We start from the raw sequence: 24,508 nt of genomic DNA, 5'->3' as shown, positions 1-24,508 counted from the left end.
ACCATCCTGTAAGATGTACATTTCCATTAGCTGCACATGTGTCGTTGCACAGTACGTCCAGTCGTAGCGTCTATACGTATTTCACGAACAAAAAAAAACATGAAGCAAACGTAAAAAAAAATGTGCTACATTGAAGGCAGCATACATGCAAGACCTAAGGCCTTTAACCACGTTAATTGAGAAAACAGAAAGAGTGAAAAATAAATCCATGGGTTGTACGTGCCTAAACTATGAAGCAGACCGTAGGTGGAGACTCTGGATTAATTCTGACCACCTGGGATCTTTAAGATACACATCAATCTAAGTACACGATCGTTGTTGTATTTCGATCCTATCGTACCCGCGATCTCGAGCTCAGCAGCGCGATGCTATAGCCACTTAGCTAACGTGGCGGGTAACAGAAAAACGTGTGCCTGCGCTGAGCAGCTGCGCAAATTTAGTGTGAGTGTTAGTTTCAGATAGATGAATAGGTGAGTTCGATGATATATTTTTGTGGCAGAAGATCGCTCGGGTTTTTTACCTGTGCGGTTTTCTGCAGGCTGTCACAAATGGCGTTTTTCGCACGATGCTAGTTCAACATCCACGCCAGCGCGTTATTTGACAGTTTTTCGCTCCTACCGAAATCTGCACATTGAGCTGCATCACAATTCCGCTGTCAGCTGTTCAATCATGTAGTAAAAAACTATAGTATCGCAAGTTCCTCAATTCCTTAAAACGCGTTTCACCGTCGTGTACTCCGAAGTTGTGAGACTGAATTGTTCATTTCATCGCTCTTTCAAATTAAATACCTATATACGCTCAAAACCTACAGCTAAAATTGGCGCTATAAATAAGGATGTGTACTTTGGTGGGAGAGCAGCATATATGGCATTTCATCTAGACGTGTTCGTTTTGCCCAATTATTTGCAACCACAGCACGGCGATTTTAGCAGTGCACCACATATTATAGTAAGCGTTCCAGAAATTTTAATACTGCAAAGTTTATTTGCGACCTCTTTGAAATGTTTTGAATGACCCTACTTTGTATATTTACTTGGAATATTTGTCACATACATAGAAGCGCTAAGTTAACCAATTGGTAACTACACCAAGACCGATATTGCAGTTACCAGGACCGAGCACGGTTGGTCCGCAGCTCATGATCAGTGCAGCCATATACAGCCGATGCATATCGGGGGTATTATGCAAGCGTCTACCAAGATCGGAGCGCGTAAAGCGGGCAAATTTGCTTTAGAAATAAGTTTGCAGTCCACGTGTGCTTATATCACAACGTTTACAAGGGCGTTGCAAAAAAAAAAAAGCACATTCGATAATTGGCGGTATCTTTCAGAGCCGCGTATACTGCATCTATTTTGTCTGCTTTGGACGTGTTATTAGGTGCACATTACAAAATTGCGATATCGTTTAGTATTGCTATGTCGCAGAGTTGTAAACATGATAATTTCCAATTTTCGAGACTCTTTCGAAAGACAGCGCCGACATTAAATCAACATCTGCTTCCAGCCCATACTTGATTTTACATTGTATTTTAAATGCAAGAAACGTCATCGAAATCGGTGTAGCGATTGCCGAGAATGTCGATTTCACCATTCCTAAGTATCCGGAGCTAACGCTGCAAGCATTGCGCATTTCAGTGCGGGCGCGTCCGGAGTTTCCTTTCTCCGTGCAAACGAAAGGCTAACGGCGCCGCGACTGGCAGACATGGAAGGAGGATGAGATTGGAATTTTCTGCCTCCCCCCATGCTCGGCGGCCCTGGCTGCATAGCGCCTCTTCCTCTTCACAACCACTCTCTCTAGACGCCTCCAACTATCACGTGACAAAAGCCATGAGCGAGGGCGTTGGTTTGGTCGCGGGAGCTCAACCTCCCTTTGCCGTTCTCTCTCGCGACGTGCCCTTTCAATCTTTTCCGTTTCACATCTTTCACGGCGGGAAGCGGCGCCGGTTGTTCGGGCAAGTCGGTTCGCGCGTTTGTTTCCGACTTCGAAAACTGGCCGAGCGTGCTCTCCATTTTGTGTCTTCGATGCGTTAACCAAGGACCCTTGCTGACCCTCGGAGTACGCGGCGTCGCTTCTTTGACTCGGAAAGCGGATTCTGCCTCGTCGATACGGACAAAAAAAAAAAAAAGTGAGTACCGCACGAAAGTGCCTTATTTCTGAGAATTGTTACCCCCAAATGCGCTTTGTATGGGCATGTCACGTTCGCGCCACGCGCTCGAAAAGTATACTGTGAGCTTGCCGCCGTCTTAAACGTTGATACATGTTTGTCACAGATAAAATAATGCTTGCTTTTTCCACATTGTGAATAACTATTTCATGACGCGTTTTCGTGTTTTTTCTCGATGATCCTGACAACGTGCGAGATATAGCGCTGCACTGACAAATTTAATTCCTAATTATATTGCAGTCATCCATGGTCCGTGGAATGCGTTCGGGACAGTTAGTGTCCCTGTGGGGGTGAAGTGCTAAAACACCCGTGTACTTAGATTTAGGTACACGCTAAGGAATCCCAGGTGGTCCAAATTATTCCGGAATCCCTCACTTTGGCGTGCCTCATAATGTAGATCGTGGTTCTGGCGCGTATAAACCTCATAATTTTTTAACGTTAAGGAGAGTCAATTACTCATGGCAGGCTTATCACAGCTGCTGCTGTACGCATGCCGAAACTTTAGGGCTTCAACTAGTGTCGCTCGTTTGGCGATACAGAACTACGCTGCTTGCTCTTCCAGTGGACCACCATTCCTGCATTAATATTGTTGGCGATCACGAACGCGATGAGGCAAACTTGCGTAGCCGACATAATTTGTTTGGCATGTTTATTGTTATTCAATTCCTGGCTGGCGCGGTAGCGCCATTAAAAAATATTCCTTGCCTCGAATCTTGATCCCCACTGTTCTCGCGTAAAATCGCGCGCTTGCTGTTGCGTGTTACTGCGCTTGCTTGCAACGTGTTATGTTTTAACTCGTATTGTACTGGTTGCGTGTGACTCACTTGTTTTAGTCTTTTCATTTGCGTTTAGTGACGGTGATGTAACTGTGTACTGCGCATTTGGTCGAGCTACTCTCACCCACGCTTCGAATCTATTGATTGCTGGTAGGCATTTCTAAAATATTGCGATCTTTGTGGGTGCTTGCTCATGGATGCAGACTCGGGAACACGCCGCTTTGCGCATAATTTTCTTTCGCGCTATCAATTTAACCCATAAATTGTGCATGGCTTAAATTAAGTCGCATCGGCGTTCCTACCGCAAGTCATAATCTGAATATGCTAAATCTCGCAGGCTGAAAACGAAACGTTAGGTGAACTCGTAACTAAAATTCATGAAAATCTGGGGCTTTACATGCCGGAAGCGTGATATGATCATGAAGCACGCCTTAGTAGGGGACTTCAGATGAGTTTTTACCACCTGTGGCTCTCTAGCGTGCAGCCAATGCACAGCACACGGACATTTTTGCATTTCGCCCCCATTCTAATGCGGCCGCCGCAGGCGGGATTTGCGCACCTTCAGCACGCCCCATATTTTGTTTCCTTGTTTGTTTCTCTGGTTAAAGAAATATCGCCAGGCCATCTACGCGTTTCCACGCTGTTGTGTTCTTTCGGGGGTTTTACGAGCCAAAACCACTTCTGATTATGAGGCACGCTGTAGTGGAGGGCTCCGGATTAATTTTGACCACCTCAGGTTCTTTAACGTGCAATACAACGCAAGCACACGGGCGTTTTTGCATTTCGCCTCCATCAAAATGATCTCGTGCTCGCTCGGCAGCGCAAAACGGCTTAGCCGACTAAGCCACCGCGGCGGGTCACGCTGTTGTGAATTGTTGCTTTGTTTCTTGTTTAACCGTTATTTTATCAGAGCTTCATGGGATCGCTGGTAGCGATGTCCTCCAACGCACTTCTCTGAAAGGGAAGGGAAATTGAAATTTTAGTGTTGTTACGAACGTTTAGCAAAGCAGCTATACATCGCTTTATACCGTTGCCGCGACGTTCTCAGGCACAAGTCTGGTTGGCGCGTGCTCGCTAAGCTGCGCCAGTTGTACGCGTGGCGTGCTTTTTAGGCAATGCAAGCAAACCAACCGGTAGCTGCTGGATACGGTAGCGGCAATAGTAGAGCGGCATATGGTAAATGCTTGTTCATTTAATGTTCCAGTGGGAACCCGTGAGGTACCTGAATAATTAAATAAATTGAGGTATGTGTACCTACTCGCGCGTAGCGTCAAGCGTTGAGCAAAATCAGACACTTGCAGCGTTCTATCAGCAAGCTGAAGCGCTGGTAAACAGGACGATGCATGAGAGAGTGGTTTCCTGTGATCCACTTAACGATAGGCCTTTGTTATCGCAAGACTAATTATTTGAAACGCTGAAAAGGTCATTTCTTATTCCTCTTGTGCCATAGACATGCGAAAATATAGTCTACAAGTCAGGCCGCATTGTTGTTCCAGAGCGGATTATGTGACCATATACGTGGTGTCTTTTTTTAGCTGCACCAATTTTTTAAAAATTGCCTGTGGCAGATAGCACAATTACAAACCTTGATCAAAATTACTCGATAAGGCGGCCATTACGTTACGAGAAACCAATATGCTTTCCGAATAATTTACTTAATTGCGCTAATAAACGAACTACTTTGCAGCACATATTTTTAATCTACGAATTGTAGCTAGTGGGTATGCAATGCATATCGACTTGGACCGAGATTTGAGGACTACGCTAGTTTCGATATAATAATTTTGAATGTGTCCACCGAAATGCATTGGCGTTCCAGTTAGTGTGTGCTTCAATGTATGAAACAGTGTTTTCTTAAAAATTAAGTTAGAAAACTGTGCATTTTTACTGCAAGTTTGATACCGCATATCTCGAAACCGCTGCCATCCTCAGAATTTGTTCCAAGTCGATATGCCTGGCATAATCACTAGCTACAATTAAAATATGTGCAGTGAGGTAATTAATAAAAAGTTAATTAGTGTAAGTGTCAATTGTTCAATTAAACGTTTAGATTTTTCGTAGAAGTAATAGGCCACCTCATCGAGTAATTTAGAACAATTTGGACAGCACAATTGTGCTGTCTGCCACATGTTCTTACAATTTAGTTCAGCTAAAATAAAAAGGACCATGTAGAATGAGAACATACCGTATGTTCTCATTCTACAAGGTTTTTTTTTTTTGACTGAACCAAATTAAAAAAAAAAAAACATTGCATGTGGCAGATAGCACTTGGGCAAGCGCAATGGTCCAGTCATATCACATGCTTCAAACCATTACGTTATTAAGCTGCTTTCTGTGTTACATAGAGAGAAAGTAGCATTCTTTAATGAGATGCTGGAGATCTTAGCCTGGCTATTCGCCTGACATGCTATTCCAGGTGCTTAATAACGTAATGGTTTGAAGTAGTGATATGACTAGCCCATGGCGCTTGTCATGTAATTGTCATTTTAATTGAGTATGATGTTACCGGTAAGCTGAACCAACCGCTGAGTAGGTTGAGCTTACCACTGAGGCGAGGATGACAGAAGAAGGTGAATACGTCATTGCGGCCTCAGTAATGATAGAACAAGATGTTGGCCTTCAGAATAACACACGGATGTAATGTCCTATCGTTTGCGCCTTTAAATAAATAAATTGTGTGACCTGTATGTGCGGCATATGTATTTTTGTGTCCTCATTAACTGATAGTTTGGACCTAATTTTTTTATGCTGCTTCACTGACAAATCTATCTGTCCTAATTTAAACCACAAGAATGATTAATACGTAGAATTTTGCCGTCTTCAGTGTTTCTGCTCACATTGACTTCCATACTTTGCAACAGCTAGAATAATAAATTCAAATTCAGTGCTGCATCTGGCTTATGCTTTCTCTTGGTTCATGTTACAAGAAGAAAAAAAAAACAGGACGCCGATCAAAAAGTGGTAATAAGAATTGGACGCACGCAAGCCTTGTTCACAACACGAACTGCTCGAAACGACGGCATTCTGCGCATGCAGGCGGGATATTGCCATCGTTGCGATACAGCGTTTTTTCTGTAGTTTTTTGTAGTCTGGATAGCAAGGGATTCCAGAAACTCCCTTCAAATCCAGTTTCCTTAGCAATGATAGAAGCCTTGTCTCGTCGGTGGCATATTCAGCCTGCCACGTGCTCCGCAAGTGCAATGGAAAGCAACATTGTTTCTTCACTTCTGATTCATTTCTAATTGATATCTTTGACATAGGTTTCATGCTTCAAGCGCTTTCAGAATGACTGCTTTCGCTGATGTAAAGATAGTCGCGATTCGCGCCGGCTGTTCTGTATACAATGCTTGGAACATACCTTCTGCATCTTCACATCTCCCTGTTCATGCTGCAACTAGTGGGCCTAAACGTGGGACATTGACTTCATAGGGTTTCAGAACAATTGCGATGGCCTTGCTCACTCAAGGGACATAGGCGAGGGTCGTGCGAGCTCGAGGGCGCGTGTGACCGGCAATGTGGCAGGCCTCAACGATTTTTCGTCGAACGAATGAACATTTCCGGTTATGCTCACTCGGACGTAATCTGTGCAAGTCATTGTCAGAAATCTGGTCGCCAGGATTAAAGCAAAAATTTTACAGCGATCCCGGCAAATTTGCTCTAAATCAGGACGCTCATGGCAGTGGCGTATCAGGTGGGGGTGGGTGACCGGGCTTCCGCCCCCCCCCCCTCTCTCTCTCCAAATCTCGTCTCTTTTTTTTCTTTTTTTTCTTTTCTTTTCTTTTTTTTTTTTTTTTTACGGCCTGCGCCCTGCTCCGTTTTGTGCCTGGCACGTCGCCTATTAACAAAGGCGCGTATCCTTCGAACGTGCGGCTGTTATGGGCATTCGCGTCTCAACGCATCTCCGACGCCTGGGAACTTAAAAGAACGAAGCACCGCAGTCAGGACGATCGCGGTGCTTTAGCTCCCCCACCCCCACCCCCGAAAGAAATATCCTGGCTACGCGCCTGGCTCAAATTACGTCGCGAACATTCTGAGTGCGGTTACCCCGGAAGTGTTTCATTCGTTGCGTAGAACATCGTTCAAGTTGACCAGTGACCTCGCTTGGCCGCGCGTCCTGGAGTCGACGCTGCCATTCAATATGTCCCCAAAAGGAGGCCTTGTCACGTGTTCTGAAAACCTATGACGCGCGCCGCATATATGTTCCTGCCTGCACGTTGCATCATGAACTGGTGCGGACATGGTGTAGAATTATTTTTCGGCGCAAACTGCTACTACGTTTAAATCAACAAAAGATGCAATTTCGAAAAAGGGCTTGCAGCATGTGTATGATTTGAAAACGAAAAATGTCGCTTGCGACGTAGTTGCGGAGGACATGGCAGCCTCCAACAATGGCACTGGCCTTCTTGGACAAGGCTGTCGTTATTGCCAAGAATTCGGATTTCACGGTAATATCTCGAGGGCTTGCTACCAAGGCTACAGATAAGGCCGAATCGCAATGATGGCATTATTGCATCTGCATACGGAAGATACCTAGGTCGGATTTCTAACAGTTACTGTTTGCAAACAAGGCTGCGGTATAAATGAGTGGGAACTCTTCAGTCATATGCAATAAAATCTTTTTATAGCGAAGTTGAAGGGGGAGCCAAAATTACGTCATTATGTTCATTACTGCCGTTCACTGCAATATATGCGCAATGTCGCGCACAAATTTCAACTTGTATAGAAGCAGACGGTTTTTCGAGCAGCAGAACCACTACATGGCCACGTGCTCGCTGAACTTCTAATAAAACAGCAAAAGAAACTTTGGCGTCCTTAACACACCACTTCTTAGCATCTGACACGATTGCCTTTACGATAGCTGCTTTCTGTTTCAATGTCATGATCTTTCGTTACCGCTTTTAGTTAGGTCGTCTCTAGCATCGCGAAACCGGCGAAACGGCGACGCGGTTGAATAGGTTGCACGCTGCGACACCAACTATGTTCGTCGTGTGCGAGCAGCACGTGGTAGACACAGGGAGGCGTGGCCTCTGAAATTGCACCGGCGCAATCTCCGAGGCCACGCCTATAGCTGCACTAACTATATAGCCTGCGTGGTGCCGCAGTAAGAGGAATTGCGATGGCGATCTAGAGTCTGCTTACGCGCAACTACGCGTAGTGGTGAAAAGTACCAGTGTTCGACGGTGGATTCAACGCAAATACGTAAACGTTTTAAACATCGGCAACGAATGTGTGTTCTACCCTGCGGAGAGCAGAAGCGAGCCTGCAAGGGTCGGGCATTTCTTTTTTCGGAAAAAACTGAAGTTTGGTGTATCTATTGGCAGGATAAGTTTACTTCGTTGAAACGAGGTTATAAAAACATGGATATCTTCGGAGATTTCAGCGGGAATGTCATTTTGTTGTATACAATAATTTGTTATACCCCGTTTCGTTATAACGAAGTTTCACTGTAACATATCTAACATCTTTTGTCTTACCTTCTAATTGCAGGTGCGAAATCTGAGGTCAAGCATCATTGGAACACGCTGAATTTTCTGCGGGTGCATCAGCCTGTGGAAATGTCTAAGCTAGTTCCCTGAATCGTGAAGTGTCCAATTTGTTATAACAGCCAGCCACAATGCAAAACTCTAGGAGGTGCATTAGAAACATTTTGCTTATGTAGTGGCGTGTTATTGATTTATTAAAAATTCTTTGAAACCTTTGACCACTTTAGCGCTTCATTTGTGTGAACAATCATGCTTTATGTTAAGCATACGTGGCTTTGACACGTGTTCATCACTTTTGTGGCTTTGCCAATATTTCAGTGTTGCTATGGTGGGTTGTAAGAAATGGGCCATAGGGATTGGTGCTATCGGTAAAGCCAACCTTTTTTCAATATTGCGAGGAATACGAACATCCTCATTGATTTCTCTATGTAGCAGATAACAGGGAGACACTCAATTCCTTTATAATTAATGCTATAATGGAAGGGTGTTTTGTGTATCTAAATTCTTGTGCGTGCCAAACATCCATGCAAGGAAAAATTCTGTAATAGTGTTGCAGGAGGCTTTTATATTATTCCATCTGCAAATCTAGATCAGTGTTGACAAGGTAAGTAAAATGATATTGGGTCTTCCTGGACGTAATGCGCAGTGTATGCTGTTTCTAGCCAGATCACTGAAGCTAGGCAACATTTCGTTGGATAGTTGACATCTGAAGGAGACAGACCAGCTGGATTGCAATATGACCTAATTTCAGCTTCTGGAAACTACTTAAAATGTCATTTGTGCTAGTGCTTCCCCTAGGTGACAATAGATCAGGTGTTGAACTAAAGTTTAGAGAGGTCAAGTCCGTTGTACTTCATATATTATATATACATTCATAGCATGGTTATTGCTTATTTGTTTCTTCACTTTTTTCCTCAAAGTGAAGATTGCGTAACTTTATGGAATACATTGTGTTGAAATAACCTACGTCGTGTTCAAATTTCACATCCTCTCCACTTTAGATCTAAGTATATTTCCACTGTCACTATCTTTTGTAAATACTATAAATACTGTAAAACAATATTTAGGGCTTAAGTAACTAAATACGAGCGACTAGAAAATGCCATGCCTTAGTCGACCAGTAGATGTTTAAAGCATTTAAAAACGTTTTTAAGACATCCTCAAAACGTCCAGCAGAACGTTTTGTAGCCGTTTTCAAAACGTTCCCAAGATGTCTTGCAAGATGTCTTCTAGCCGTCTTTGAGACGTCTACAAGACGTCTTGTAAGACGTCTGATATCCCAAATTTGGCGGTGCATTAGACGGTCTTAGAGACGGCTACAAGACGTTTTAAGACGTCCGACAAAATCTTGGTAAGATGTCTTGAAGAAGTATTTAAAATCTTGCCAAAACGTCTTCAAGACGTCTTGTAAACGTTTAAAAGGGTTTTCAAGACGTCTTACTTATCTTGTCAAGACGTCTTGAAGACGGCTTCTAGACCAATGTGTGTTCAGTGGGAATGTTTAGCACTGCAGCGTATTAGCCATTTGTACTTGTATAAAGGACGTTTTATTCATCCTGCCTGAGTGATTAACTCTTTGATAAATGTTCTAGCTACATTTCACTGAAGACCAATTTGAGCCGCGCATATTACAAGAATTTAGGGAAAAAAGCTGAAGCCTAACGCAGTTCCAAAACTCGGTCGCTTAACGACGCAGCCAACGACACTATGATCCTTTATGCAGAGCCTGTCGCCTCCGCATGCTTGCCCGCAATCTGCAATGCGTCGGCAATAGGGCCCCCCGCTAATCAAAATCACAATTTTAACTATCCTACTACATAATTTAGCGGTATGTTGGTGTGAACTATCAAAATACCTTATCCAGAGGCGTTTCTTTTGCCTAAAAATATAAAATACCTTCTCCCATAGGTATACCGATTATTTTTTAAGCTTCATTGACACCGAGGCCTAAAGAATCTGCAAATACCTTTCCTCAGCTTCTGTTACTGTGGGCGATGAGTGGTTGCCGGCACCGCTTCATCGCACTGAAATGGCGCAACCGTCCTATTCAATACAGAAACCACAGCGCAAAAGCTACTTTGCCATTGAGACAAACACATGGACGGACGACGCACTCGCCAGTAATTCATTATAAGAAGGCACGCTGAATATAATACCTGCGGTGCACATGCGCGCACATACAAGAAAAAACTGCCAAACACAGAGCGATTTGCCACAAGCAATACTAGATGAGATGCACAAAGTAAAGCAGCGTATTATGTGGCAGAAAAAATAACTGGAGTATAGAACTCGTCTCAAAGCTCCTTTTACATCAGTGTGTGTCATTCATACGGCTTTAAGATGAAAGCAATCTCCTCATGAACGTTGCCTTCAGCATTCTCCATGCTGTTATCACCATTTCTCACAATTTTCTACGCCACTGGGGCGCACAACTGGCCCAAAATCGTGCGCCTCCATCGAATTCTGCGGCCCGTCCGCGGGAGCCCAGGCGCAATCGCGTGCCGTGCGCAGTGCGCGTAGCCGGCGGGCGAGGGGAATCGAGGAGGAAAGCGCGGCGGGGAGGAGAGTGTCGCTACTTTCAAATTATCAAGGCGCTTATCCCTTCTTTCGCTCCCACTTACCCCTCCCCTTTGGCGCTGAGCCGTGCTCCCTCAAGGGCTGCAGAAGATAGCGTCAACCTTTCCCTTTCCTCAAGAATCACTTACTACTACGCGCGACCTCCTCGCCTCCTCCTCGCCCCTTGCACGTCCTCTCCGCGGGAACCGGCTTTGCGCCCATTTTTCTGCACGACGATTGGTGTCTCCCTGACGTTGCCTTTGGAAAAGCGAGGATCTTGCGTTTTGCTTGTGTTTTTCTTCTTCGTTGGCGCCATATTTCTCCTTGCCTCGGCGCAGTGAACGTTGCACGCTGTGTTTCCTGCGGTGTTTTGCTAGCGCTATGCCGTGCAGTAGCGGATATAACTGCGGCAAGAGTCCTGAGGATGGCTGTGCGGTTTTTATGATACCACAAGGAAAGCGTGATGGCTCGCGCAAAATGCAGTGGCTGCACAACATTAGTCGAAAGAACTTTGTTCCGACAAAGAACAGTGTTGTTTGGGAAGAAAGGTGCCTTACTTTGCTCGTATCGAAGCATTTCCTAATGCTGGATTATTATTATTATTATTATTATTATTATTATTATTATTATTATTATTATTATTATTATTATTATTATTATTATTATTATTATTATTCCGGGCTGCTCATCAGCGTTTTTGCTGCGACAATTTGTACATTGTCTAAAAATGGGGTTGTCGTCAGTATGCTAAATATTCTGCTGGGACTCTATTGCTGCTGGGAATATTCTGCTGTTCTTAATTAGGCTATTGCCATGTGCGTATGAGTGGGTGACGATTAATAATTGCTTTTCTCACTGATACAGGGGATGTGCAGGGGGTGGTCACATGATCGCGCACGCTTGCTCGCACTGAAATTGTGCAACCGTGCTAATCAGTTGAGACCACAGCGCAAAACTACTTTTACATTGAGAAGACAAACACATGGACGAACGATGCACTGGCGACTAATTGATTATTAAGAAGACACGCTGAATGAAATACCTGCGGCGCACGCGCACATGCGTGCGCACAGGCAAGAAAAAAAAATTTAAGGGGCACTTATTCCTACGTGGATGAATGCGAAAGCATTGCGACCACCGCGTGATGCCTATGCTCTTTCAGTCGTCTTAATTTAACTTCGCCTTAATTAACACCAAAGGTTGTGGGTTCGACTCCCACCAAGTCGTGTGTTCGAGTGCCGTAATGAACTCTGTCTTAATAAAACCTGTCTTAATTGACTTCGCCTTAATTCACTCTGCAAATTAATTAATTGACGTCATAAAATGCCTTGATTGGCTCACTTGACTTTTTGGACAACCATGGTCACGCCGACGACGCCCGATTTTCTGCCTCGTGAGCCATATAATGCTTTCGCATTAAAAAGCCAAACACATGGATGTGCCACAAGCATTACTAGATCAGATGCACAAAGTAAAGCGTCTTATCATTGGCAGAAAAATGTCTGGACTCGCCGCAAAGCTCCTTTTACATCAGTATGCCCAATTCATACGGCTTTAAGAAACCAACCTCCTCATAAACGTTACCTTCAGCATTCTCGATGCTGTCAGCACCATTTTCAAAATTTTCTACACCAGTGGTACGCGCGCAACTGGCCTAAAATCATGCGCCTCCGACGAATGCTGCGGCCCGCCCGCGGGAGAAAAAAAAAAAAAAAAAAAAAACACGTAGCTTGCACTAGTGGCGCAAGGCTAAAGAAACAGCGGAGCTTATCGGCACCTAGCTGGTCCTGGCCTTACGGGTTATGCTTTCCCGGAATTTATCGATTATTAATCGATTAGCGATTACCTATTGATTGGCTATCGACTGGCTATCGCCAGGTATTGGCCACGTATTTGGGCTAGGCTAAGCACTACCAAGTCATCCCCAGCATTTCCCGAAATTTATTGATTATTGATTGATTATTGATTAGCTATTGATTGGCTATCGCAAGGTGCTGTGCGCAGTGACGTCATCGCTAGGAGAGTTTTTGCAAATGCTACGCGGGCGCCGGATCACACTTTTTTGCTGGGGATCGCGCCGCATGGGATGTCTGGAGCGCAAGCTCCGGACATACCATGCCATGGCACCAATGGCACACGCATGAGATCGGGCGGCGCGCGCTGTCAACAGCGCGCATAGAGTTTCTCCGTTTACAGTGAGAAACAGGAGTCTGCGCGAATAGTGATTTTTGAGACCAAATCGAATAGTGCCAGAAGCGGATCGAATACTTTTGGAATAGTTTTAGAATAATGAATATCCGTTATCATAATTAATATAAAACGATGTCAACATCGCAGTATTATTAAAGTTATTATGTTTCTGTCATTACAAAGTACCTATGAAGCGTTGGTTATTAAAAGCACAAATGAAGCATTAGGAGCAAACAAGTAGTTTCTTCGCATGCACAGAGCTCTTCGGGGAGTGCGAATAATTGCTGCACAGCCTGTTAAATACGGCTACCTATTTGACGTAGGCTGCTCCACTGCGTGTGTAACGCAAGTTCCGCGGGGGTGAAAATTTACCCGATTTTTATGCCAATTTTATGCTTATTTGGGTGCAGTTGACGTTTTGAAATATTCGAAAAATATTCGCATTTGCGAATAGTTACTATTCAGTTCGAAGACTGAATCGATACTATTCGATTCGTTATTCAAAATTTCGAGCACGTTAAAGAACCCCAGGGGGTCCAAGTTATTCCGGAGTCCCCCACTACGGCGTGCCTCATAATCAGATCATGGTTTTGGCACGTAAAACCCCATAATGTAATTTTATTAAAATTTAGAATATTCGCACACCCCTAGCGAAAACTCAGCGCGCGCCGCTAGATCTCGGAGGCCATAACACGCTAATTAGGGTTCTTAACGCCGCCGTACAGCCCGCTGCGGCGCTGCGGGCGTTGGTATTCTAGGCTGTCTCCTCATCGTACGGCCACGTACGGCCACTCTAGTTGGCTCTAGGCAACGCTCTCTAGCAGCTGTAACCGACTCGTAAATGTGTAAAACAAGTGTAAATGTTTAGTCAATTGTCTGAGAAGTACACGTATATTTGTCATGTCAATACAACAAACAGATTTATTGCGAAGTGCGCGCCTCGTTTTGATTGCCTGCGCTCTGTGACTCCGCGCGTTCGAACACTCGCCGGCGTCTTCGCACTCGGAAGCACGCGCTGAAAGTGCTTCGCTAGTGACTCTGAGGCCGCTGTGAATAATAAGACAGCGTGGAAACGACACACGAACGGCCCATGATTCTGCCAGGACGTCGGTCATCGCGCACAGATGGAGACGAGTCGAGGTGGTTTTGCACGGCTGAGAACAACGCCGAGGCGTCAACAATTTACGCAGCCGCAAAGCAGCATTAGCTCGCCGCAGCCTTCGGCCACTTCAGCCGAGCATCCCTGGACAACAAGCGACGTTGACCAGCTCGTGGAACTAGTCTCGGCCCGCGCCTCCGTGCTACTGGGCTCGGTGGACGGCACTTCGAAGCGCGTAGCTTGGGAAGAAGTGTCTCAGCGGCTCAAGAGGACCGACGACGAAGTCCTGCGCAAGTGGACAGGCATCGTCGCCGATCTGCGCCAGGGCAAGCGTTCGACGCCGTTCAAGCCGTACGAATTAGCCGCGTTGAAAGCGCTTGGCTCTGCAGAGCGTACCGGCGAGCGCTCGCGCCCGCCGATTTCGCAAGCGTCGCAGGAGCCTCTACAACTCCAAATCGTCCCTACAAGTGTGCGATCTATCACTACCGACACTTTCCTGCACCAGGAGAATACTACATGTCGGTCACTGACGCCTACAATGACGTCCTTGAGCTCCTCGGTCGGCGGCAGCACGCCAGCGGCCGGTCTGACCATCGTAGCGTTGAATCGCGAAGTGTCCATCACACCCGTGAAGCCACCTCGGCCGCCACCAAGCAGCACGCGGGATTCGTCGGAAGAGCTGCAGGTAACTGCCGGAAATTACCCAAGTTCACATCATAACTGCGGTACTAGTAGCAGAAGTGCAATAGTGTAGTAATTAGTTTCCCGCAGGGAAGAAAAAACAAAAACAACCATGTTCCGCAGATAGTGCCCAGGGCCATAGTGGCCTAGCTGGATTTATTAGGCCATTACCACTTGTCGCAGCTTAATGTTGGCAGCATCCAGCAATGGTACATCAGCCACCAGCTGCAGTCAGCCGATACAATTGGTCACCTGTATTTACCTATAGAGATAGAAATAGGCTGCCCTCTGGCAAAGATTAGTGCAAGGATAATCAACAGGTGAGGCAGTATAAAGGATTCATTAATAGTTCAACACTTTAAATAGTGTTGCTGTTCTGGGTGAGGACTTGAATTTTGTGTTAGCTGTCTTGCTAAAGGCAATATATCGCATTATAGAATTGAGCATTGTTGGCCTCTCTGTAGCACTTGCCTGATCATAGGCACAGTTCAAGTGCAACAAATAATTAGTGCAATGTGACCATCAGTGATCAGACTATGCAATGTGTGTGTATGCAGTGCCCCATTCTGTAACTTGTCTGCAAAACATAACATTGTTTATGTTAACATGCAAGCATAGTAAATATCATGCAGATGAGCCCATTCACACAAAACTCCAGATGCAAGACGCTTATAGCATATAGACTTATAGATCTCTCCGTGCAGTACACACAAATATACAATGTAACACTAACTTGTGCATGGCTCACTGCATCGGTGCAATACAATATGGCAAGTTGCTCATATTTTTGTGCACATAGAGTAACCCGAGAGGGTCAAAACAAATTTGGAGCCTTTTGTGACACGGTTTCTCATAACCTAGAGATAGTCTTGAAACATAAACAGCCTTACAGAGAATCCCTCTTGCGCAAACCATTGCACTTCCTTCTGCAGTTGGTGCGCTTCTGCAATTCGGTGCACACACAGACACCACCGGAGCATGACGAGCCTAGTGCCAAGAAAGCACGCCATGGCTCTCAGGCTGACGCGACCAGCCTACTGCAGAGGCTGGTGTATCTGGAGGAACGTCGAGTTGCACTGCAGCAAGAACAGCTGTCCGTCGACCGTGAAAAAGTGAAGTGTGTGCGTGATCTGTTGGCTGTCCTTGGCAAGAATGACAAAACAACGCCTGTGCCAAATGGAGACGTGGTGGCCGCTGTAGTGTCATCAGCATTGTAGACTGATTGGCCTGGTCAGTGCTGTGTGCACTTTGACCAAGTTGTACATGGTTCTGAGCCATCAGTGCATTGCAATATCATATCAGTGAATTTAGGGGGTATGCTGGCTCAGGCACAGAAGTTTGTACACCATGTGAGCATCAACCAAGCTGCATTGTTGTGATTCTGGTTTCAAGGGGGAGGGCTTCACACATCAATTTCATTCTAGCAGAGATAGTCATTTGAGAGGGCTCAACCAGCATGTTTTGCTTCACCAGGCCTCAGTCACAGAGAAGAAAACAAAAAATGTTATTTAGCTCAGGAAAGTCAAGCAAGAAGTGCTGTCAAACAAGTAGCATGCATTCCAATGTGGGCAAACTTCCTTGCTTAGCATGACAATGTGCCGCATGTACTGTTGTTGGGGAGTCCATTTTGTGCTCTTGTGAGCACAAAATGATTGCCCCAAACTTATTTCTGAAGACCTGACGACCAGATAATTCAGCAGAGCATGTTGTGTCGTTGAGCAGAATAAGGGCGGAAAGACAAAGAGGACAGACACTCTGTCCTGTCCACTCTGTCCTGTCCACATCATTTCTGCTTTTATTTCGCCCAGTGACACAACTTAATGCACCAACTGGCCCGACAGTCAATGATTCTGCAGCAGAGCAGTTTGGCTTACACTCAACATTGTCCGCAAACTTTTGTCCCTTATCGTACTTATTGTACATAGACACACCAGGGCCATGACTGCTTTTAAAATCAGGGAACCATGGTCTTTATTTTTAACGAATATAGTACAGTGATTGGCATCCTTGGCTGCTTTTGACTGTTTTGTCTAAAGTGGTGTGTGCAGCTACTTTCACTGTGGTTGTCTTCTGGTAGCACCACGTGGCACTAGCTGTGAAGACATAGAGGATGGGCTTTGTACTATAACTGCTGTTGATAGTACAACTGCTAGTTTCAGCCAAACACCGATCATCATTACACAGGTGTAAAGCTCGGCAGTTCTCGTCATTATCTTGTAACTGAGGTTCCAATGGCATTGCTGTTTTCTGTGTGAGCACTCTTGCTTTGTTTCTACTGGTTCAGCAAAATCAGTTGCATTGGTAAAGCACCACAAACTGTTGCACAGGAGTTGAGCTAAAAAGATTGATGTTTGGAAACCTTAATGGCATTGACATTTTATGTTTTTGCCCAAGCATGCGCTCACTTTGTGCTTAGTGCTCACTTGTGAATGTTGGCCACATGACTGTGCTGCCTTCAGCAAAGTTCATGTGTGTAGTATTGGCTTGAACGACACATGGTAAATTTTCACAAATTAGCTGCTTTACAAACATTTATCTGTGAGTGTTTTATAGAGAAGTTTGCTTGAATGACGAATTTATTTCTTGAGGAGAAAGGCTTGCCATTGGGTGATGCATCACAGCTGTTTTCGGTTAAGCGAAGATTGCATATGCAGTCAGTGAGCAAAGTCTATAGTTTATCACAGGAATAAAAATGGCTTGTTGATAAGGGGGTGCTCCCAATTTAAGTGTTTAGCCTCTACATTTTTTATTTGGCTGTCGATGTCAGGACTGTTGTTATGCTTTGACCTGCTGCAGAACTAGAGAAGGAGAGAAGGAAACAAAAAGTTGGGAGTTAACCTGACACATGACTGGTTTGATACCCTACACGTGAGGAAACATGTAAAGGGATTCGCAATACTGTAAATGGCCATAACAGTTTTAGCAAGCAATTCAGTTTTTCTAGCTATGTTTATGTGATACCACATTCATCCAACAAGAATTCTTGGCTGCTAGCTGTGTGTTGATCTGTATTCAACATGAACACTTTCTTTTACCCAAATCATTCTGCATGCACATAGAATTCACACAGCCAAACTAGCATTGTCATCGTCTTCTGTGGGCAGAAGAAAATTTTCATCGGGCTTGTATAGTCTTGAAGTATGCTTTCATATGCCTACAGTAGAACACATTAAGCATCACAGCATAGCAAGAAGTAGTCTGCATGTCCAAGTGACTGTGAAAGGTCCCGTTTGGGTTGCTTGTAAGTTTCCATAATGTAAATACTGCATTCTTCTGGCCGCTGGTGCCCATTTGTGAATACAGCCTCTGGCAGTAAGCCTGTACAAAGCGCCCATTTGTGAATACAACCTCTGACAGTATTGCCTGTACAAAGTATATTGTGAATATGTTGTACATCAAATGAATGCCACACATTCTCAAACTACATAAAACATGTTACAACAACTAGTCAGACCTGCTCTTATCAAACTGAAATATCAGAGCACTGTGACATTTAATAGGCCCTACATTCTGTGGTCTGTGACATCATTGCTGCATGCCATAATGAAAAGTAGAACCAGAGTCCTTCGATAACTTTTTCTCTGGTAACGAAACTTCAATGTCATTTTTTATTTAAGGAACTGCACACTTAGTGGTATTCACTTGAATGCCCTGCTTCTTGTGCTGTTTCCTGCAACACTGCAGTAGAAATGCTCACTCAACTCGCTTTCATATGCTTGCAAGTTAGTCTCCTCTAGCCAATGGCTAAGTGCCCTCTAAACAATGCTGCACCTCGTCCCTACTACTTTAGGCAGTGTAGTAAGCTTTCCCATACAAGTTTTGTGACCAGAAAAAATGTTATCAAAGGACTCTGGTGCAACATACTCTATCTTGGTTCTCCTGCAGTCATAAAAATGGCATGTTAGGCACTCCCCCTCTCCCCCCTTCATTTTATTACTCTCATAGATGCATCCATGGAATCTCACTTTGCAAGACCTACTGTGTCTTTTCACTGCCACTGAGTTCATTTATTATTATTAACTATGTGTGGCATATGTGCACTTGATCCAGCTTAATGCACCAGCTCCGACAGTGCAGGAAATAGATCGATTGAGGATGTGTGTACCAAAGACCATGACGCTGCGCTCTTCAGAAGCGTACAGCTAATCTTACTTGCAGCAACTCCTTTGATTTCATCCTTTCATTTAACATTTGTCTTCATAATGTTCTTTACTTTTTCCATTCTTGCATATTTTGCTATTTTACTGAGCATTTTATTTAATCCTTGCTATTTAATCCCTGTACTAGTTGCATTTTTTTTTTTTTGCACCACAATATGTATTTGGTACTGCTTAGTTCATACATCATGGGCCGATATGCAATGGAGTGTCTGATTTAGGTTGTGAATCAGTGACTCCTTTTGTTTGTTCTTTGAAGCTAAATCTCGAATATTGTTGATAACAAAGACTGCTTAGCAGGAAGCAGCCAGTGGGGTTTGACTGGGCACAGCTGTTGCAATCATTTGAGAAATGTTTGTTAGTTCCCATTTATATTAAACTTGCTTTCTGGTGCCTCTCTGCCGACATTTGTTGCCATTTCAACTTGGTCAGTTGGTTACAAAACTGGCCAGATGTGTTTTAATGACTTTATGGTTTCCTCTGCATGGTCTGTGTTTTGCATCTTCATTTTTCTTATTTAAAATTTTCTATCGTGTTATATGCATGGTGCAACTATGGAGGATAGTGTGTTTATACTTTTTATTCCACTAAGGTGAGGCAAATCGCATTATTTATATACGGTTTTAATTCTGCAAGATTCCTCTTCGGGAAATTACAAGCTGCCTTGGTTATCCATTTTCAGCAGGATGCTGAGCTTATTGGTACAATATATCATATACACACAGTATAACAATGCAAGCAACACAGGCCTAAATGTTTGTGTTTGCATTCCCTTTGACCTTATTGCTAGCATTGGTAGGAATGCTAAATGAATGCAAATATTCTTTTTTTTTTGTTAGGTTCTGCAGAATTGTTACCTTAAAAAAGAGAAACGTTAAGACTTCTGCGTAAATTTTTTAAAATTATTATTATGCCATGGTGGAGGTGTGCAGCAAGTTTGAGGGTAAACATTCAGTAGAAGTTGACACTTGCCTAAGTTTAAGCATTTTGATTACAAACACGTTGAAACAAGACATCTTAAATATAAAGTTTAAGGTTATTATTCATGGCTAATTAGCCCATTTAGTGCCCATGCGCTTGGCAATATTCACTCCAACTTTTCTGCTCAATTTGCTTCATAGCTAACTGTTCACAAAACTTGGCAATAAAAATTCTAGAAACATATTTGCGTATGTATGTGCGTACTTATGCAACAAGCCTTTATGTGTGTCCCAAGCCAAATGTTGTTAGGTGTCTGGCAAATCCGATGCACTAGATGTGCAACATCTTTATCAGCCAGCTAGTTAAAGAAAAAAACACGGCTTGCCTCAATGCGCAAATGAAAAGAAGCTCTTTGCAGTGTGCTATGTGCGTTGACACAATGACAGGACCAAGTTAGATGGAGAATATATTTTGGCATACGATAATCTTGAATAGTAACCATCATATCCTGAATAATATGTAACCATCCCATATCTATAATATGTAAACGCATGCTCTATTGACAGTTTAATTTTTTTAATTTTATCTCTGTGGCCATTGCTATGTGACATTTACCCTTTCACTGAATGTGCACGTTGTGAATGATGTACCTGCAAATATGTATTTTCCTATAGTCGGGTACGACTGAAGAAGACAGGGGAGGCCCCGCCCAGATGACCGAAGCGCAGCAGCCGATTGCCTCCGCGACTAAAGAAATAGTCCCGCTGACGCGACTCGCCCCAGCTTGAAGCGCGGGCTGCCATGTTCTCCGTCGGCGGGGACACCGGCCGTCCGGTTCATGACGCAAGTCTATAGTGCGCGCCTATTGGTGGAGGCCCGTATGCAGCCGCCTTTGAGGGGGCAAATGCCGCTGCCTTCTAAAGTTGTACCCGACTGTAACATTTGTAGCATGCTTATTTTAGCGCGATAGTGTTAAGGGCCCTGTGTCGCAGAAAATCGGGCGTAGGTGTCGGCGTCCGTGGCGGAGAAAATCATCCCGAACCACTGCGACCGCGCAGGTCCTCTGCGTGGTGCAAGGTGTTAGTGAACAAAAATTTAATTTTTCACTGTGAAATCCATCAGAAAAATTGTAAAATACGACTTAACCACAACCTACAGACATGGTGGCGTCGGACTGTTATTTGAAGGTACGAGAAAACATAATTGTGTTACGAGGAAACTCAAACACGAACCCCTTTTACCAGCATTTCTACCATATCAACAGGCGCGCGCTCGGGTAGGCTACTTGAGAAAATCGTATCCAGATGGCGCTCGCATCCTCGGCAGGTCAAATTGGGACTTGGCCTGCCTAATGCGTTTTGGACCCGCGCGCGCGTCGGGGCAATAGCAAACAATTAATAAAATCGTAAAAAAAGGTCCGAGCGCCTTCACATTTTAATATAAGACGACTTATATTGCCCCTGGAAAAACGTCCTCCCGGCAATGCATTTCTGTTTAAAAGTGAAGCCGACTTTAAGGGGATCGGTGTAATCTTGGTCTTTGTAAGCTGGCTTTCCCACGTTCTGTGCTGCAGTGAAGCTTACTCAAAGAAAAATACGGTGCGAATGGGTTCTGATAACGCTATCGCGTTCCACTCTTAAAGGCGAAGCTTAAGCGTCCTCCATTTTTTAACATGAATTTGACCGAGTTAAGAGAGAAAAGCACTCCGTATGGTTTGCAAAAAAAGAACTGTAGGATGTGGAGAGACTTTCCTGCTTTGTCGTTGTAGAGTGTTGAAAAGCTGAACATAACCTATTAAATGCTGGATGTGTAAAAGACAGCACATCCTACTGTACCTTGTGGCAAATGAAGCCTAAATTACAGCTGCACCTAAACACTGCCAAATAACATTTCCCACATAGTGTGCAATTTCTTTGTCTGGTTTTCTTCTCTCCTTTCTTTTGTTTGTTTACAGAATGGTGAATATGTGGTGTTAGTACTGATGTAAGTACTAATGTCACCATTTTAAGGTTCCTATTTATATTTACGCCAGAAAATTGCGAGAGAAGTGTTTTACCCCAAGTGTAGCTTGCTTTTATCAAGCCCAATTCTGTCAACATTCTGTATAAGCAGGCTTGCTTTCTGTGTTTCATTGTTCTGGCATTAAGTGACTCGTACATCGAAGTATGATGCGAGCCACGTTGTAAATAAAGGTTGTGATGATATTTCTTTAATAAATGAATAAACAGAATGTGAACTGAATTGTCTCACCAATATCAATGGCATAATTTTTGCGTTGTTTGGTGCTGCAATGTGCAAATGGGCTCTGGACACGAGACAGCTGCTTCTTTAAAAGGGATGCCACATAGAAAAACACGTTAACTTGTATTAGTAAATTACATTCTGCGATACCAAAAAGGAAAAAAAAAGAAAACACTTGCCATGAGAAGAGCCTCGATGAGCTGGAAGATATGGAGAACCGAAAGACAAATGGCAACATTGCCTTTATGTTCCCGCACATCTAGCCGTGACGTCATGCATTTTGAGAGCATCTGCGAGGGCCTAGTTAATTTTGTATCTGTAAAGATGGACTACATTGCGTTCTAAAGAACAGTCTTTACTGTGCCACAACGACCTGAATAGGAGAAAATGCATTGAAACTCGTAACATCGCGCCGACATACCGGCGCTTGGGTTTCGCCACATATTTAACAAATGGATGTTTAACCTTCATCTTTTACTTCTAATAATCAACCAATTATTGCTAAATTAACGAAAATACATTTTCAAAAGAATACTTTATCAGTCTAATTTGATATATTGTTCCTCTGTAGTGTCCCTTTATACAAGAGGGGAAAGGCAGGCGGGGAGGGAGGGGACATAGGGACGAAAAGAGAGAGGGGTATAGACACCTCAATGTTACGTTCATAACGAACTTAAAAAAATAAAATGAGCTAAAGTGAGAAAAGTGCATTTTCGATCGTTGCGATAAACATTCACGAACAGGCATAAAAAAAAAATCGGCCATATTTTTTTCATCACATTGCTTAGCGCTCAAGGCGAGTGATCACCTCCTCTCTGACACAGAATATAGTTATGAGCTCGGCATTTTTGTCTGAAGCTGGTTTCTTGAACCTGAGTCTGCTGGTGAATTCGATATAGTGTTAAAAATAATTATGCGGATCCAACGCGTATTTTTGAATATATGAAGCAAATTTTTCGTGAAGCCGTTAATCTAATGCTATAAGTTTGCCAATTTCATTCCAGCCTATTTGGCGTAAAGGACACTCACACGTGCTCTCACGCACAGGTGTTACCCAACGTTACACACGCGGCAATCTTCTTGGAGAGCTACAGTTGGCGTTGGCACGGCAGAATTATACGTGTGATTGTGGCCACCGAGACAACACAGAAATTCCCATGGACGTCCGGAAAAGATCCACACGTCCCACATCCCAACGGAGACGTCCGGTGGTCTTCAAAGCGACGTCCTAATCGGCAAGGTCCAAAACGGGCCATCGCGGGATGTAGAATCCGCATGCGAAATATTTTCTGCGAGCGTGCACCATGTGGGGGCGTACATCATGAGGGTCTCTCTCTCTCTCTTTAAGTTCACCTAGTATTTTAGTTTGTCGTACCATGGGACGCACCGAGGACGTCACACCCGGGTCCTTTTTCGGCCCACATATTAGCAGTCGGCCTTCTAGAGGTTCGGCCTTTTAGTCTCCGAGAAAGAGAAACATGTGGTTTCTGTTATGTTCAAATTATAACCCAAAGCGGTAACATCTGAAGCGCATGCATACACCAGCTTGCGTATTTTCTGATAACACTGACTTTGAAAACTTCAGGCGGTTGTATAGCTCATCTGCGGCGCGTGACGGAAGGTCTTAATGGGAACTGCCGACTGCACTTCTATGGAGCCGTGCGCGCGCGTTGTGTCTGCTCTTCTGCATTCAGCAGACATTGCATTGTTGAGGTTGATGAAAATAGAAACATGAAGTTTACAACGACAGAAAGCTGAGCTAGTTGGTAAGGATTCATAATGCAAAAAGGTAAGGCGTAAAGACACGGACAAAAGAGAAGTGGACAACACGAGTGCCGACTATCAACTGAAGGAAGCACTGAGGCGAAAAAAGAAAGAAGACACACAACTCATCTGCGCATGCTCTGGAAAGGTAGCACCACGTGTCAATCGGGTACACGTGCTGGCCTACGTGAGAGATAACTGTTGAGCAATTTGATCTCTTCCTTATGTAAGGTAATCGAAGGCTGACTCACGCACGCACTTCCACCATTATTGATATGCCAAGCCTCGACCATTAGACGCATATCTTCATTCCTATGCAATATCGCGCATTCGTCTAACTCGGGCGTGCAGTCACAATCTTGGCAGCCTTGGCAATGTAAGGAAATATTGGAAGGCGATCCACCGGTTAACGAGCTTTTATGTTCCATTAGCCTAGCTCTGATTGATACACCGCCCTGTTTGCCCTACGTAGAAAT

The 24,508-nt window shown here is 44.2% G+C and overlaps 1 protein-coding gene and 1 long non-coding RNA gene across 2 annotated transcripts; both read left to right on the top strand.

Moving 5' to 3' along the window:
• The first annotated feature begins 1,322 nt into the window (after positions 1 to 1,322).
• Positions 1,323 to 8,641, top strand: LOC125940914 (uncharacterized). Its single transcript, XR_007464076.1, has 2 exons — positions 1,323 to 2,125; positions 8,428 to 8,641. It is a non-coding gene; the product is annotated as an uncharacterized LOC125940914 (long non-coding RNA).
• A 5,325-nt stretch (positions 8,642 to 13,966) lies between these two features.
• LOC119431094 (uncharacterized) lies at positions 13,967 to 21,755 on the top strand. Its single transcript, XM_037698570.2, has 2 exons — positions 13,967 to 14,953; positions 15,882 to 21,755. Exons 1-2 carry the CDS (start codon positions 14,294 to 14,296, stop codon positions 16,164 to 16,166), a joined length of 945 nt encoding a protein of 314 aa, XP_037554498.1. The 5' UTR covers positions 13,967 to 14,293; the 3' UTR covers positions 16,167 to 21,755.
• Positions 21,756 to 24,508: the final 2,753 nt, after the last annotated feature.

The sequence above is a fragment of the Dermacentor silvarum genome, chromosome 10 (genome assembly GCF_013339745.2).
Source record: "Dermacentor silvarum isolate Dsil-2018 chromosome 10, BIME_Dsil_1.4, whole genome shotgun sequence".
NCBI classification, from domain to species: domain Eukaryota; kingdom Metazoa; phylum Arthropoda; class Arachnida; order Ixodida; family Ixodidae; genus Dermacentor; species Dermacentor silvarum.
Note: the sequence above shows the minus strand (reverse complement) of the source record. Positions and strands in the feature narration are given on the sequence as shown.